The sequence below is a fragment of the Vitis riparia genome, chromosome 4 (genome assembly GCF_004353265.1).
Source record: "Vitis riparia cultivar Riparia Gloire de Montpellier isolate 1030 chromosome 4, EGFV_Vit.rip_1.0, whole genome shotgun sequence".
In the NCBI taxonomy this organism is placed as follows: Eukaryota; Viridiplantae; Streptophyta; class Magnoliopsida; order Vitales; family Vitaceae; genus Vitis; species Vitis riparia.
Genome location: NC_048434.1, coordinates 7653194 through 7671066, shown reverse-complemented (window position 1 = coordinate 7671066; position 17873 = coordinate 7653194). Strand labels below are relative to the sequence as shown.

General features: G+C 29.4%; 1 protein-coding gene across 1 annotated transcript; it reads right to left on the bottom strand.

Annotated features, from left to right (window-relative positions):
* Positions 1-333: 333 nt before the first annotated feature.
* On the bottom strand, positions 334-3360 carry LOC117913675 (aspartyl protease family protein At5g10770-like). Its single transcript, XM_034828720.1, has 2 exons — positions 3128-3360; positions 334-1866 (listed from the first exon to the last, which is right to left on the bottom strand). The coding sequence occupies exons 1-2, from the start codon at positions 3306-3308 to the stop codon at positions 602-604; spliced, it is 1446 nt and encodes a 481-aa protein (XP_034684611.1). The 5' UTR covers positions 3309-3360; the 3' UTR covers positions 334-601.
* Between the last annotated feature and the right edge of the window lie 14513 nt (positions 3361-17873).

The window sequence follows — 17873 nt, the reverse complement described above, 5'->3', positions numbered from 1 at the left end:
GATTTATAAAAGAAATAAAATTTAAATTAATGTTTTTATACTCTTTTTTTTTTCATAGTTAATAGAGGTCATTGTTGGAAAGATAAAAAATTCATATCCTTCTTCTCAATTTTCATACTTCTTTTAGGTCTTGGGCTTAAATGGTAAACTTATATAGACCAAAACTTTATTTTTGGACCCAACTAGGTACAAAACACAATTTTCCCTTGAAAGCATGTATCTGATTGTTTGTTTTTGGTAATCCTAACACCCACACCACAGCCCGAATTTTACTTTGAAATTTTAGTAATTTTGGCAAGATTAGGAGGGGAGGGGGGGTGGAACGTACACAAATGGAAACCCAAATTCTTTTACTTGTATAAACCTTAGCCTTGTCATCACCATGTCTACATAACAAGCTTTCTTTGTTTCACTGCTACACAATCCAATACACTTGCAATTCTTTCCTAAGGCCCATTTTATTGGCCGTTAATAATTGATTTTTCAATGGACTACGATATATATCCTTCAATCCCATATATATTAATGCAACCTTATTTAATTATATGACTACCAAGAGCTAGCCATCTGAAGATTTTGTTTCTTCATCAGCTTGATGATTTTACTCGCAGCCTCCCGGGGCGAATCCAATCCTCCCTCCAGCGACGTCGTACACCACATCAAATGTCTTTTGCTGCACATTTCCTAGGATGGCAATATCAGTGGCATCACTGTTTCCCGCAAAGGCTAGGCAAACTTGTGATATGTTCAAAACATAAAAGATCCCTGAGGGATCTAAGTCCATCTCGGCACCATCACTGAAGTATAGATTGATCTTGGGCACGTCCACCGTGTCATATTGGCTAAAGTCATAGCATGTGTCGAGTATGGAAGCTGGAGCTGCCTTTGGATATTTAGACATCTGTTGCTGGAAAGATGCCCGCAAGTCAGAATATGCTGTTGGGGGCAACCGACTTATGACTGTCCCCGAGTCTATGATGGTGCCTGCCGTGGAAAACACCGATGCTGATGTCGATAATTTGCGTCCCCCTACGCTTATCGCTATCAAATTCAGGAAGTAAAATGAGGGGCCCTGTGAGTTCACCAAGGATGGCGTAAATTTCACTGCTTTAGAGGTTCCACCTCCACTTCCAAACGTAAGATATCCAGTTGAGCTACTGGTGGATGGGAGACAGTAGGAGAAAAGTTTGCCATACTTTTGAGCTGTCTGAGACACAAGGGATAGAGCGTTTCGCCCCAGGCCTATCAACCCAGCTGCGCCAACAAATAGGCCACGGTTGTCTTGGCCGCACCCGAATAGAAAATTATTGAACACATCTGTGGATGTTAAGGCAAGCTTATCTTGAGCGAAGAATCCAACAGAGTAGGACTGGTCACCATACTGTATGCCGTAAACACAAGTGGAGGCTGAGCAGGAAGGAGAGTTGCCGGTGCCGGACTGGAGTTCAGCGCATGTGGGTGAGCTACAGGAGATGTTGGTATAAGATGTGGACTTGGAGGGGTTGAAGATGGGTTCTTGTTGATGGTAGCAATACCTTGCGCAAGGCTCACATTGAGTCCAAGTGAGGTCACTCCCAGTGTCAAATATCAAAGTGAAGTCTCTCTTTGGTGTGCCCAGGCCTACTGTCACAACGTAGTTGCCTGTGCCAATTGTGCTTCCAGACTTGCTTGGTAGAGTGACCTTAGAGCCCTTCAATTTGCCTCCATCTGCAGGGTTCTTGGCTAGCCTTGATCGAATTGAATTGACCCGAGACTCGTCTTGGTCGAGCATCTGTGTGCGAGACGGAGAACGACCCTTGTCTTGGCTGAGTTTTGAGCATGGTCCATGTTTATGAATCACTTCCAGAGATGCCCTTTTGTCGTCACCTAAAAAAAATCCAAAAACATCATCATATATGCAAGGACAATCAATCAGAAAATATATTCACAAAGTTTCTAATAATCAAGTGTTGGATTCTGATGTCCAAATCAGTCTTATTACACTACTAAAAAGATGATGAGGGTGGAAATCACCATTGAGCACACGGGTCAAACTCCTCACAGGTTTAAGAGGCAACAACCCCAAAATAAATTTTTTATTTATTAATTACGAATTTATTCCTATCATATTTTAACACCTTTGTAATTTTGGATTCCGTTAGAGAGAGAAGTACATGTGCAGCTGTAATTGAAAGGAGAAGAGAGCTTTGATCATTCTAACTTTTCATCCTTATTTTAATTAATAGGTTTCTAAGTAATGGTGTACTTCATGAACGTAAGGATCAAATTAATTATCGAACTATTATTGAATTCGTTGTGCTACTATCTGTGTCACTTATTATGTAAAAAAAATTAAGGAATTAATTCCCATCCATTTCAATGGTCTCCTTCAGCTTCACAGGCTGTAAAATGGAAGTCATCTATTCCACCAACACACTATGATAAAGAAAACAAAGGGCATGGAAACTTCATTGGTTTTGTTCATCCATTGGAGGCCATTAGTTCTACATGTGAATATGCCAGTTGTAGTAGCTGTCTTGCATATGTAAATTTGTGTGCAAGCAAGTCAGACTCTTGCAAAGTGAGGACAAGGTGAGACCACCTGTGATCTTATCCTAAAAGGCAGGTGGTTTTCTGCCAAAATCATGGGTGGTTAGAGAGGTTTGTTCCACAGTACTATTCGAGTCCTTTTCCTAGATCAGCCTCTTTCTTTCTTCAATGAATGAGTGATGGAAGCTTTCTCCTACTTTTTTTAATACAAATCAATATAATAGTATCTTCAAATATATTTAGTAAAAGAAATCATCATCCATTCAATTATTAGATGAATAATTCCAAAGTCTTATCATTTTCAATAAATAGTAAGTTCTGATACATTTGATCATCCCTTTTATTAATTTTTCCGATGAAATTAAAGTAGTTTTTAAGGTTACAAGTAAAATTCAAGAACTCTCAATCACATCAAAAAAAGGGTTAGTTGTGAAGTAATTGAGTGCAACATAGACGCCGAACTAGAGAAATTAGAAAAATAACCCATAATCTAAAGCTATAATTGAAAAAGAAAAATGAATGGAAAATCATTACTTCAAATGGCCTCTTATGGATGAATATGAATGAGAGACAGAGAGAGAGAAGAAGAGACAAAAACCTTTGGGAGAGGGGCTGCAAACGCTTGAAGGCATCAGCGAAGTGATATGGACATTGTGAAGAGTACTGGGTGTTGAGAGTGCAGTCTTTCTTCCTTGAAAAGCAAGGCCTCTCTTGGAGGAAAGAAGAGCAGCATACAGGAGAAACTTCAGGAGGAAGATGGTGGAAATGGGAGTGGCCATGGATTCACCTCTCAGCTCTCGGCTCTCCCTCAATTATGCTCTCACAAGCACCCTATTTATCTTAGCCTTGTACCAAAAAGCTATACCCAATATATAGATTTTAAATACTCACACGTCATAACAAATTGAAGCCAGGACAAATGAATACTGGACAGGTGGCACCACCTACATCAAAATCTGTGGATCAGAAACCTTTTCAAACACTATTCTTAAAACTTAATTTTTATCATAATTTTTTAGAATAATTGTCACTTATTTTCAAGGATAAAATTTTATTTTATTAATTAAATATAAAAAATAACTTATTATTCATAAAGGTAGTATAAATTAAGTTATCAAAATATTCTTCTTATTTTTAATTATTATTCAAATATTATAAAATAAAATAAAAGTTAAAAAATTCCTCACATCTGTTTTTAAAAACAACTTGTTTTTAAAATAAAACCCTAAAAAACTTCTGTTAACATAAATTTATTCAATGTATTTTTTAATTTTAAAAATTTATTATGTTTTCAAAAATAAAAAATTATTTTTTAAAAACACTTTTCAAAAACTACACCAATATTTTCCTTTGCAAAAGCAAATAAAATAGAGAACTTTATATAACCCAATTAAAGAAAAAAAATGTACAGTGCCAAAGTACAGATCCATTGCGTGATTGATGCTAGAGTAGGTTCCACCAATGAATTAATAAGAGTTTACCTCTAACCAATGGATCAAATTGGTCTATAATGTAGAAGGTGTGTGGCCTAAATCTTTTCATTACTTTATTTGAAAAAAAGAGCATTCGCCTCACCTGCTTTCCAATAGGAAATATCCATGAATTATATTGGTGTGACCAATTACCATACGTTCTTGACCAACCCATAATTATATATAGAGTCTAAGCAAGACCCACCTCCACTTGCGAGGCCACCAAAACTATCATAAATGAAAATGACATTAGACCAACCATCATATTATAAATATTTTTTTATAGAAAAAATTAAGCAAAAATAAAGTACTTTTATTTAATATAAAAATAAAATATCTTAATTTCATTCATGTACTTTGTTCTCTCTCATCCCATTGTACTTTCAATCCACGACTTAGTATTGAACCGGGACAAATTTTTATTAGAAAACAACCATATATTAGCATTTTCCAAATTGATTTTAATCGGAATCACAACATGAGCACGGATAGGCAGTTTGGGTTCGATGAAAATATGTGGGAAGCGGTGAGGGTTGCATCATTGGGGGGTGGGGAAGGGGTGGAGAAAGGGTGGAGGAAGTGGTGGGTCCGAGCCTTGAGGGGTGAGGACCTGTCGTCGGAACAAGGTGGCCAGTGATGATGATGGGAATCTTGGTAGGGGCGTGGACCTCGGTCCATTTATTTTGTATTGAGCGATTCAATCATGTTTGGAATATTCATCTTGCGTGTGGGTGTTGTTGTGGGGCGTGGCGTGTGGGGTGTGGGGTGTGGCCCCAAGTTACCGTGTCTGGGGGGCAGTTGACGAAATCTGGAGTCTGTCAGAGACTCCCCCTAAGGCCAATACTCAATAGTGATTAGATTCATGCCTTCCCTAATCCTAAGTTCCTATTCAACTGCCTCCATGTTTCATTTCTGTTTCTTTTCCTTTTCACACGTACCCCTCATAGATCATATGGATACTGATGTTTACAGTCGGCTTACAACAAGACATGACTGATGAGAAAAAACTTTGGAGTTCTCCTTAATTATTTAATTCTTCAGTCTAATTTTAACCAATTTTTTTTTTAATTTCAAAGCATGAAAGAATTAGAATGTTTCCATTTTTACTATAAAAAAAATTAGGTTTATTTGAGAATATTTTGGAAAATAGTTTTTAAAAATTAATTTAATTTTCAATGTAGTTTTTTTTCCTTTTAAAGGTGTTTTAAAAGTAATTTTTATATGTAATGTTTTTTTTCAATGATTCTTAATGTTTGTAGAATTATTTTTTAAAATATTTTTAAAAAAACAACGGAAAAAAATTTAAAAAAATTAAATTATATTTTCAAAAAATACTACATTTTCATAAAAAAATTTTGAAAACAAAAATATTTTCTATAAACATTTTTTTCTAGTCTAAAAAATAATTCTTAAAAATAACTTTACCTAATAATTTTGAGTAATATTTTCTAACTTGAGAACACCTTCAAGCTACCCCATATTTATAAATTTGGGGAAGAAATACCAAATGTGGAAACAAACGTATTGAAGTATCAATTTTTTCCAAAAGCTTAAACTTGTAAAATTTAGACTCAATATGCATATTATGCTTCTTAACACCCTCCCGGTCCCAATACCAAATAATTACAAAGGAAAAAATTAAACAAATAAAGAAAATGTACTAATTTATATATATTTTTTTTTTCTCACAAGAGAAAACAAAACACTCATGTACTAATTTAATTAGGTTGATTAAGGTCTCTTTGGAATGACCGATGCTTCTTAGTTAAAACTTGAAATTGACGTCAAAAGTTATAATTTTTAAAAAGCAATATTAATATTGTAAAATTTTATTAAATGTTATAGAATTTTTTTTTGCAGAAATCAAAATAAACTTCTATAAAAAAAAGTAATATTTTTTTAGCTTCCATATTAAATTCCCTTTTTAATTTATAAGATCTTTTAACAAGTTGATTAAACATCATATATTAAAACTTTTATTGAATTTTTTTTCAAACAAAATTAGGACTTAGATAAATGTTTTTTGAAACAGTTTTTTGCTCTCAAGAAAAAACAACAAAAAATACACCATTGGTAATCAAAAATTGTTTTTTAAAATAGTTTTCAAATGATATCTTTTAATTGTTTTATTATTTTTACTTGTTTTTTAGGATTGTTTTAAAAAATAATTATACAAATATGTATAATGATTAAAAATAAAATATTAGATATAAAATTATTTTAAAAATATTAAATACAGATTAAAAATATTTTAGATTTTTAAACAGATTTTTGTTTTACAAACATCATAAAACAATTTTTAAAAACTATTCTAAAAAATTGTTTTTTGAAAACCATTACAAAACATATCATTAACATCTTAAATTTTATCGGAATCAGCTCTTAAATTGTTTTATTGAATTATAATAAGAATGTTAAATTTAAAATAAAAATAAAAAACTTTTATTATTCAACCATTGAAGTAACATTGACTGTGACATCCGGGAAGGCGAAAACATGTGAAGCCGTTGAATAAATGAATGCACAGGCTGAAGTGTGTACTGGGTTTGAAACAAGTCAACATACGGCAGAGCACCTAAATTTTTTTGTGAGTGGGTAGGCCAATTGGACAAATATATCTTTGTCATAGCAACCATTTTTATTTTCTTAAAGCTTTTAAGAGTTGTGGTGGCCACAAATTTTCGAACCCTTTCTTTTGTTCACACTCTTTAACACCATTTTTAATTCCCATTTGCATCATAATTTAGGGATTTGGTAGAGATAGAAATATTGTGACACAACCATGCCGTAGTTGGACTATTTTATTTATTTATGTTTATTATCATATTAATTAAGAGTTTTTTTCTTTTCATTTAAATGCTTTCATAAACATATCTAGAATAAAAAACGTTTTTGAAAAAAAAATCAAATATTTCATAAAATTTTAAAATTTTGAAAAATCTAATACATGTTTAACAACTGTTTTTAAGAACAGTTTTCTATTTTTTAGAAAAAAGACAAGAAAACACATTTGATGACTTTGAAAACACTTTGTTTTTTATTCTTAAAAACATAAAATAAAACATTTTTATAAACATCTTTTAGTTGTTTTTTTAGGGTTATATTAAAAAATAATTATACAAACATGTAGAATTATTAAAAATAAAAAATTGGATATAAAAATTATTTTTAAAGCATATTAACAAATATTAAAAATAAATTAAAAATATTTTAAAATTTTAAATAGACTTTTATTCTACAAAATATCAAATAACAATTTTCAAAAGTTATTCACAAAAACAGTTTTAAAAAATAGTTATAAAAAAGGGTCCTAATAATTAATTCTCTAAAAACACTTTTACTAAAAACATTTTAAAATAAAAATACATTCTAAATCATCTTATTTTAACCTTACTTTCTCTTAACTCTATAGTTTCTTTTTTGCTCGTGCTTTTAATTTTAATTTGCTAGTAGTTTTCAACTCCGAGAGAGAGAGGGTGCAAATCTCTTCTAATAATTATTTAGGGTGTGTTTAGTAAGTTTTTACTTAAAGCGTTTTTAGTGAAATTATTTTCTCTAAAAGTATTTTTAGGAGAATCACCTATAAATGTTTTCCTAAAAAACATTACAAATGATTTTTTTTTATATATTATAAGTAATTTTTCAGATTTTAAAAAGTGTTTCCTAAATTTTGTTAAACACTTAAACTTTGTTTGGTAACTCATGTTTTTGAAAACTGTTTTATGATATTTTGTAAAACAAATGTCTGTTTGAAAACGTGAAATGTTTTTAACCTGTTTTTTTTTTAATATTTTAAAATATGTTTTAAAAATAAGTGTTATGTATACAAATTTATTTTTAGTCATTATATATATTTTTAGAATTATTTTTTAAAACAACTCAGAAAAGAAAAGTAAAAACAACTAAAAGATGTTATCTTAAAACACCCCATTTTTTGTTCTTGAGAACAAAACCTCAAAAATAATTGTCAATTAGGCCCCTATTTTTTAAAAAAAAATACTTTGTATGTTACAAACGCTTCCTAAAATCACTATCAAATATACTCTTAATTGATAATTGTTTTCTTGCTTTTATTTTCTTTTAATTTTTAGAACCCATTTGACAGAGATTTTAAAAAAATACTTTTAATCTTTCTAACACTTAAAATTTTTATTATTTAAATATTAGAAATATTAAAAACGTTTTTTAGAATCACTCCTAAACACACTCTTAATCAAGGATACATCTTTCAAAATAACATGCAAACTCAATTTGAAACTAATATTTGATTTCAGCCCAATCATGTTACTTTATTGTGAACCACCCAACCCTTTAATCAGATAGACTATGTGTTCAGATTGTAGATTATATTTTTTAATTACTTAACAATTTTAAGACGTTTACATATATTTTATAATATTTAATAAATGATTTTTTAAAAAATAAATTAAATTACAATGTATAAAAAATTTAGAAATATCTCATAACATATTCAAGAAATAGTTAATCCATCAACTTCATCCAACTTGATCCAGCGCATTAATTCAATCAGTCCCAATGATCAGATCATGTGATGTTGACAACAAATGATTAAGATGTAATTATCAGATCTTTATATGGTAACTTTTTTAAAGTACTTCCCTTGAATGGAATTATGAGAAGATTGAATAATTGAGAAATAGAACGGACCAGAGGTCTGAGAGGAGGATTGTCAATGGGAAAATGAGGCCTTTTAGTGTCTTTTATGTTTGGCCTCTTTATATGATGGTGTCTTTACAATGAATCATTTAGACGTAATTCAATGCATACATTATGCAGACCAAAGAGATTAATTACTATTCTTTTTTCTTTTGGCATTTGGAAGTTTGGGTAAAAGAAACAATTTTTGGTGTCATATTTGCACGGTTCCAGGAAAATACTAAAATAATAATAATAATAATAAACAAAATGATTTTTTCATGTTTGATTGTTATAAAAAATATATTAAAAAAATTAAATATAATTAAAATTAATTAAAATTTTATGTATTTTTAAATTATTTAGTTTTTATATCTATGAGTTAAAATAAGTAAAATAAGTTTAAAGTAAAAAATAAAAATAATTTATCGACTTTTAATTTATCCTTTACTTTTTCTTCTCTTCTACTTTTCCTTTATATTTTTTTTTCCTTATATTTTCTCTTAAATTTTATGGAACCAAACATAGTTATCTTAGAAAGAATATTTAAGATACGTTTGGTTCCCATAAGGAAAAATACAAGAGAAAGAAAATGAAGAGGAAAAATAGAAGGAAAGAAAAATTGAATAAAAATAAAAAATGTATTTAAAGACAGTAAAATATTTTTATATGTTTTTTTAAACTCATTTTACTTATTATAAGTCTTCAATATAAAGATTAAATAATTTTAAAATATATAAATTTTAATTAATTTTAATTATATTTTATTTTCTTTGATTTTTTCATAATACAACTAAATATGAGAAAATCATTTTTCTTAATAATTTTTTTTCTTAGAACTTTACGGGATCAAACATAATCTTAAAAAAAAATTAAAAAAAAAAAAACAAGTTGTATTAAATAACTTGTTTTCTAATTGAAAACTTCAAAAACTAGCTATAGTTTGAGTACACCTACTATTTTTTTTTTTTTAATTAGAGTTTCTATATAAAAGTAAAACATCTTATACAAAAATCATATAAATTTATCTCGTATCTTTAAAATGAATTTTTATAAATTTTAAAATTGTTTTATATAAAAAATAATGAAAATAATGAAGTTGCATTTGTTGAGTATTCATTTTTGTTTTCTTCTTTTCGATAGTTATTTTAATAGTAAAAATAATGAAATAGCTGAATTATATTTGTTCCTTTCTTTTTTTTTATTAATTATTTTAATAATGTAATAAAAAAAATTAGTATCTAATTTATAATGGTACAGGAAAAAAAAACCTTTGGCACTTAATTAAAATTATTTCTCCAAAATAAGATTTTGAAAGTAAATTTAAATATAAACTTTGCACATATATTTATATAAAATATGACATGTTTGGTAATTGTTTTAAAAAATAATTTTGTTGAGAATGGTTTATGAAATCTCTAATATTTTATAAAATGAATATTTGTTTGAAAATTTGAAATATTTTTAATCTATTTTTAATGTTTTTAAATATGTTTTTAAATTACTTTTTATATTCAGGGTTTTACTTTTAATCATTACCCATGTTTATATAATTATTTTTTTAAAAATAACTAAAAAAAAAATTAAAAGATGTTGTTTGAAAGCACATCATTTTTAAAAATTAGGGTTACAACTTAGGCAAATTGGTTGGTTTGATGACTAATCCAAGTCCAATCCAAATTAAAAAATAATCAACTCGAGTTCAATTCAACCTAAATTCTTATTGTAGGTATTTAACCCACTCCCAATCCAACCTCATTTTTTTAAGCTTGAGTTCAGGTTGTTCAATTTAAACTCAAATTGATTGGGTTAAACTCAGATTGATTGGGTTAAATTCGAGTTAATTGGGTAATATAATTTAAAATTCATCTACTATATTTTTAAAAAACTTTTTTTGATGTATTTATATGAAAATTTAAATAATAAATAGAAAAAAATTAAGATAACAACAAAATAATAAACATAGATTTATATATATTTTTTAAATAAAAAAATGAATATTATTATATATTATAAATATTAAATCTGGTTTGAGTTAAGCTTAGATCATGTAAATCTTAGCTCAAATCCAACTTAAATTGAGGTAGGATTAACAAATCCTAATTTAAAGTCAACTTAAATATTAAAAATGATTGTCTAGACTCGTCTAAATGTTGCATTGGGTTCTGATTGGGTCGGATAAACCTGGTAAAATTACACCATATTCAAAACAGAATATAAAAAATAATTCTCTACTTATTGTTGTTATTTTTATTTTTTAAAAGGGAGTAGAAAATTGTTTTAGAAAACAATTAAAAAGCGGACAACTTAATTCTGAAAAAGTGTTGTGTGGACTTGTCCTACATTCACACCTAGCGCGACAGGCGCGATTACACTCATATTTGGCTGCCAATCAACTCACCACTCATCACGTCGGAAAGAGTTGAATCAGTCAAGGAAACAAACTTGCATCAAAATAATAGTTTCATGAAGTGGCCCAGAAAATTACGAAAATGCATGTAAAAATGTTGTAAGATTTAGACAGGAAAGTAGAAAAAGCAAATGCATCTTCTAATTTCTAAATATAAGGAATTAATTAATTGTCATTTCATATGAAAATACTATCAACTTAACCCGGTTGAATAATTTTGAAGATTATGGTGCCACCTTTTGTCTTTAAGCTTGACCAACCCCAATTTCATCTCCTGTCCTATTATGACATAGGCCCCTATGTTTATTTTGATTGAATTGAATGTGAAATTTGACTTCAAGCATTGTTTCACACAACTTTTTTCCTTTTTTCCCCCTTTATTTATTTATTTATTTTAAATATATTTCTTTTTATACAATCTATAATAGCCCTCACCTAAAGATAGTCTACTTTTGTAGTTTGAAAATGCAGGAAATAATTGCTATCTAGCTTAAACAATCAGTGTGAACCTTCTGAAATATTACTTTTGGTCTCGACCTTTATTTAAACCTGATTTAGCTTTTAAGTACCCTTTTGGTTCCTTTTATTTTTGGCTTATTCATTTAGTTGTTTCTAACTCGAAACTCTCGGAAAGCTTTTGTTAGTGGAAAACATTTGGATTCTTTTGACTCAAATTTGGAGCCTTGTTTAACTAAGAACTTCCTTGGTCCACTCTTCTCAACCTCATCATATTTTGATTCTTAATACTTTATCTTACATGGAATCTTATGGACCCCGTATTTCGCTCGATGCGTTCTCACTTGATGGCAAAACTCGTTTTTTTCATTTATTTGGTGAAATTTTGATTTTTAGGAAAATAGTTGGAGTCACCTCTTATTTTTGTTTTATTTTTTTTTAAAGGGAAAACAAAATAAGAAAAAAAAAAACCCAAAGTGTGACTCCTTATTTGGAAAAAAGCAGACCTGTGAAAAACCGAGTTAGGGTTTGGGGATCAGGTTACTTATCGAAAAGGTATAGTAAAGATCGTAACATTCCTCTAAGTTCCTAAAAATGGATCTCTATTAATAAGATAAAGCAAGCATGACAATTGGTAAGGAAATCAATGGATACCAAAGTAATCACAAATTAGAAGCAAGTCATGATAATGAATAAATGAACAAAGTGAGAGCGAGAGCGTACCTTGGCAGCAAGTAATAAAGCGCTATCATGAAATAGAGTTAGTGCGTAATAACAAATACAAAATATATCGTATGCACGCCAAAGGTCAGAACAAAAATCAAATAATATTCATTAGGCATAACAATTAACAATCAGAAGAGAAATCTCATATGTAGGGCCCCCACCAAAGCCCAATTTATCTTGCATGAATTGGTCTCACAAATTTCATTATTTTAGAATTATGAAAAATCTATTCTTACTTATAAAATATAAAAAGAAACAGAAAATTATTTGAAAATCGGAGGGGAATTGAAACTATTTGAAAGAAAATTGGATTTTTGAAATTTATTTGAAAATTGGAGTCTTGAAAATCATTTGAAAATTGGAATTTTGGGAATTAAATTTAAGAATTGGAATTTTGGAGATTAAATTTGAAAGAAATTGGAATTTTTAAAATTATATGAGAATTGAGGTTTTGAAAGTTAAATTGAAGAATTAAAGTTTGGAAAATTAAATTATGAAAATTGGAATCTTGGAAATTACTTGAAGATTGATTTTTTTTTTTAAATAAATAAAATAATAATGATAATAATAATAATAAACAAATATGAAAATTGAAATTTTGGAAATTAGAAATTAAACTAGAAAATTAGAATTTTGAAGAATTATTTAAAGATGGAATTTTAAAAATAAATAAACAAATAGAATAATAATAATAATAACAAAGATAATAACGATTAAATAAATAAATGTGAAAAATAGAATTTTGAAAATTGTGAATCAAATTTGGAAATCAGAATGTTGAAGAATTATTTAAAGATGAAATTTAAAAATAAATAAATAAGTAAAATAATAATAACAAAAATAATAATAATTAAATAAATAAATGTGAAAATTGGAATTTTGGAAATTGAAAATTAAATTAGGAAATTGGAATTTTGAAAATTTATTTAAAGGTAGAATTTTTAAAAATAAATAAATAAATAAATAGAATAATAATAATAACGAAGATAATAACGATTAAATAAATAAATGTGAAAAATGAGATTTTGGAAATTGGAAATTAAATTTGGAAATTGGAATTTCAAAGAATTATTTAAATGGAATTTTAAACAAACAAACAAATAAATAAAATAATAATAGTAATAATAATAATAATAATAATAATAATAATAATAATAATAATAATAATAATAATAATAAATGATTAAATAAATAAATGTGAAAATTAAAAATCAAATTTGGAAATCGGAATTTTGAGGAATCATTAAAAAAATGGAACTTTAAAAATAAATGAACAAATAAATAAATATAATAATAATAATAACAAAAATAACGATGATTAGATAAATAAACGTGAAAATTGGAATTTAGGAAATTGAGAATTGAATTTGGAAATCGGAATTTTGAAGAATTATTTAAAAAAAGAATTTTAAAATAAACAAATAAATTAATTAAATAATGATAATAACAAAGATAACAATGATTAAATAAATAAATGTGAAAATTAGAATTTTGGAAATTAAAAATTAAATTCGGAAATTGGAAAATTAGAATTTCGGAAATTGGGAATTGAATTTGGAAATCAGAATTTTGAAGAATTGTTTAAAAATGAAATTTTTGAAAACTTGATTTAAAAGGAGATGGAGTTTCGAAAATTTATTTGAATGTGACATCTTAAAAATTAAATTTGGAATTGTGAAAATTTTGGAATATTAAAATTAAAATTTTGAATTTTGGAAAATTAAATTTAAAGTTAGAGTTTTAGAAAATTATTTTGAGAATTGAATTTTGAAGAATTAAATTTAAAATATTGGAGTTTTGGAAAATTGAATTTAAGATCCGAAGTTTTTGGTATACTATCTTAAGATTAAAATTTTGAAAATAAAATTTTTGAGCATCAAGAGTTGAAGAAAACTAAGAAAATAATAAAATAAAGTAAAATAAAAAAGAAAAGGCCTTAGCATTATAACGTGTATAGGCACATGAGGAATAAACAAATGGAAAAAAAAAAAAAGAAAAAGGCACCACAAACCTATTTTTTTAAAATTTCCTTCCTGATTGTCCGCTTACACTCTTCAACCACCATTTATCTTCCATTCAAAACCAAAGACACCATTAAAAACCTGCACCACTCGTCCGCATATACCACCCAAAATAAAGTTGTGCAATCCGAAATGCAAGTTCTCCAAACTCCCACCTCTTCAGCTTTTCTTTTCTTCAAAAAAAAAAAACACTCCCCCTGCTCGGTTTTTCTCCTCCCATAAATCTCCAGATTTTTCTCTCAAATATATATATATATATATATATATATATATATATATATCCCAGCTCTCTTCCTGTCCCCGACTTTTTCTGCAGCACCCTCACCCCTTTTTTATTTTTTACTCCGAGTCTTGAACAAAATGAACCCATTTTTCTGCATCTTCTTTCACACGGATCGATGCTAGTGGCAGTGGGAAGGTGATCTGGACTGGTAGGAGCTAAGGACCGAAGCTGGGTTGTGTTCCGGGGGTCTTCGAGTACAAGCAAAAAAAAATCCAACAAGTTTCCAAAATCTATTTGAACTCCCAGATAGTTTTCAAAATAATGGCATGAGTTTTTTTTCAAAAGCAAGGAGGGCCTCAAGAAAAAACAACAAAAAAACAAAAAAATACGTTTGGTAATCGAAAATTGTTTTCTAAAATAGTTTTCAAATAATATCTTTTTAATTGTTTTATTATTTTTACTTTTTTTTAGGATTATTTAAAAAAATAATTATACAAATATGTATAATAATTAAAAATAAAATATTAGATATAAAAATTATTTTAAAATATTAAATACACATTAAAAATATTTTAGATTTCTAAACAAAAATTTTTTTTTTTACAAACATCATAAAACAATTTTTAAAAACTATTCTAAAAAACCGTTTTTTCAAAACTATTTTCGAAAACAGTTACCAAATATATCATTAACATCTCAAATTTTATCCAGAATCAGCTTGTAGACCCCACATTTTGACTCATGCGCTTCCATTCGATGGCGAGCTTGATTTTTATTTGAAAAAATGATTTTATTTATTAGAAAATGACTTTGAGTCGTCACTTATTTTTGTTTTATTTTTAAAAGGGCAAACAAAATAAAAAAGAAAATCCTAAGTGTGACTCTTTATTTTGGAAAAGGTGGTCTGTGAAAAACTGAATAGGGTTCGAGGGTCAGGTTACTTATCGGGAAGGTACGGTAATAACCGTAGCACCCCTCTAAGTTCCTAAAGTCGGGTCTCTACTAATAAAATGAAGTTCACATGGCGATCAATAAGAAAATCAATGGATACTCAAAACGATCATGCACGTGTGAGAATCAATGCATGCATATAGAATGACCAAAGTGAGAATGTGTGCGTACTTAGGCAACGAACCATTATGCACTATCAAGAGAGGAGGTTAGTGCATAATTAAGGAATAATCTCATGCATGTCATAGAGCAGAATAAAATCAATCATGCATGACAATTAAATCAATAAATCAATCAATCAATCAATCAATCAATTATAAAATCACTTATGTTAGGCTCCAACCAAAGCCCGATTTACTTTTGTATGAATTAATCCCATGAATTTCCATTATTTAGAATTACAGGAATAAATTCATACTTATTTTAAAACATTTTTTTTAAAAAAAATGGAATTTATGAAAGTTGCTTGCCATAAGAGAAAATGACAGCAAATTCTATTGAAAATGGGATTTGTGGAACCTAAAGATTCTAGAGGGTGGCAATTTTTTAGACTTCTAAGTATTCTAAGTATTTGTGGAACCTAAAGATTCGTTTTCCTATTGTAATTCCTGACATATAGCTGGATAGTCTAGAATATGGTAAGCTGATTCCTGACTTGTAGAAAAAGATCTCAAACCTCCTTGTATAAATATACACTTCAACATCAATAATATTAATTCAGTCAATTCTTCTTCTTTTCATGGTATCAGAGCAGGACTAAAATCCTGATTCATTGCTGCACTCTAATCTCTCGTGTAGCATCTCTTTTCTTCAATCATCATGGCAAAATCAGAGATTCCTACAGATTTCTCAAAGGCAGATATCTCCAATCCCTATTTCACTCACCATTCAGATCACCCAGGTTTGGTTTTGATTTCCAAATCTTTGAATGGAGACAATTATTCGGCTTGGAAAAGGGCTATGATTCTAACTTTAAATTCCAAGAACAAATTGGGTTTTGTTAATGGCTCGATCAAGGCTCCTTCAGAAGAAATTGATCCTGAAGGTTATGCGACTTGGTCACGATGTAACGACATGGTTCACTCCTAGATCGTCAATACTCTCAATCCAGAAATTGTGGACAGTGTAATCTATTATTCTACTGCTCATGAAGTTTGGGAAGATCTCTGTGAGTGATTCTCTCAGAGTAATGCGCCTTGCATCTTTGAAATTCAGAGAGATATTGCTTGTCTTTAACAAGAACAACTCTCTATCTCTGCCTATTACACAAAATTAAAAGGCCTGTGGGATGAACTGGCTTCCTACAACGCTGCAGCACATGGGGCACAACAAGATCAACAAAAATTGATGCAATTTCTGATGGGTTTGAATGAATCTTACAGTGCTATTCGTGGGCAAATCCTCCTGATGAATCCTCTCCCTTTTGTTTCGCCAAGCATACTCCTCTGTCTCTCAAGAAGAAAAGCAACACCTCCTCACTTCGACGAACGCAGTAGCGGAATCTGCCGCAAGTGCTGCTATGGCCGTGCGCAGCAACGACAAGTCTTCGGCAACTTGGAAAGACGGAATAAATCGATCGAACACAGGAAGGATGGAACCGACTGATCGCCCCTCTGGTTCTCAAATTTTCCGGGTGAATCGGTCTTCTCAAGGACAAGATGGCAGACCATTTTCTTATCAAGATCAGCGCCGCATGGGTTTTGGAAGAGGACGCCCCCAGTGCTCGTATTGTGGAGATATGGGTCATTGAGTCCAAAAAGTGTTTTCAACTACATGGATACCCACCAGGCCATCCTAAAGCAAGAATGAACTTAGGCTCAAACTCAAATCGAAATAAAAGTTTTTCTGCGGCTAACCAAGTTTCTGAGGCAGATGAAGGGAAACATGCAGTTGCATTGTTAGAAGCCCAACTCAAGCAACTTTTGTCACTTCTTAATAACCAAGATGAAAACTCTAGTTCCAAAGTGAATGCGGTAACAAAGCCAGGTTTGTCCAAAGTCGCTTCCCGCAATTGGATTATTGATAGTGGGGCGACGGATCATATTACTTCATCCTCTAAGTTATTGCATAAAGATAAAAATTGCTAATTATCGCTCGTATTGTTGCCTAGTGGAGAAAAAACGAATATTGTTATGAAAGAGACTTTGCCTCTGAATTCCATCTATTATCTGCATGATGTCTTATCTGTGCCTACATTCAAAGTTGATTTAATATTAGTTAGTCGTTTGACAAGAGGTCTAAATTGTTCAGTGACGTTTTTCCCTTATTGGTGTATTTTGCAGGATCTGGCTACGAGGAGGACGATTGGTTTGGGTAAACAACGTGACGGACTATACTATTTGGTGGCACTAGCGACGGAGAAATCTTTAACCAACCATTCCTCATCCACAAACCAACCAGCCTGCAATCTTGCCATCTCTTCCACCGAT

Bases quoted from the DNA above. Each gene is read 5' to 3' on its own strand.
- LOC117913675 (XM_034828720.1), bottom strand. From the start codon at position 3,308: ATGGCCACTCCCATTTCCACCATCTTCCTCCTGAAGTTTCTCCTGTAT. The intron at 1,867-3,127 runs GTTTTTGTCTCT...GATTTTTTTTAG, and splicing joins TTGCAGCCCCTCTCCCAAAG to GTGACGACAAAAGGGCATCT.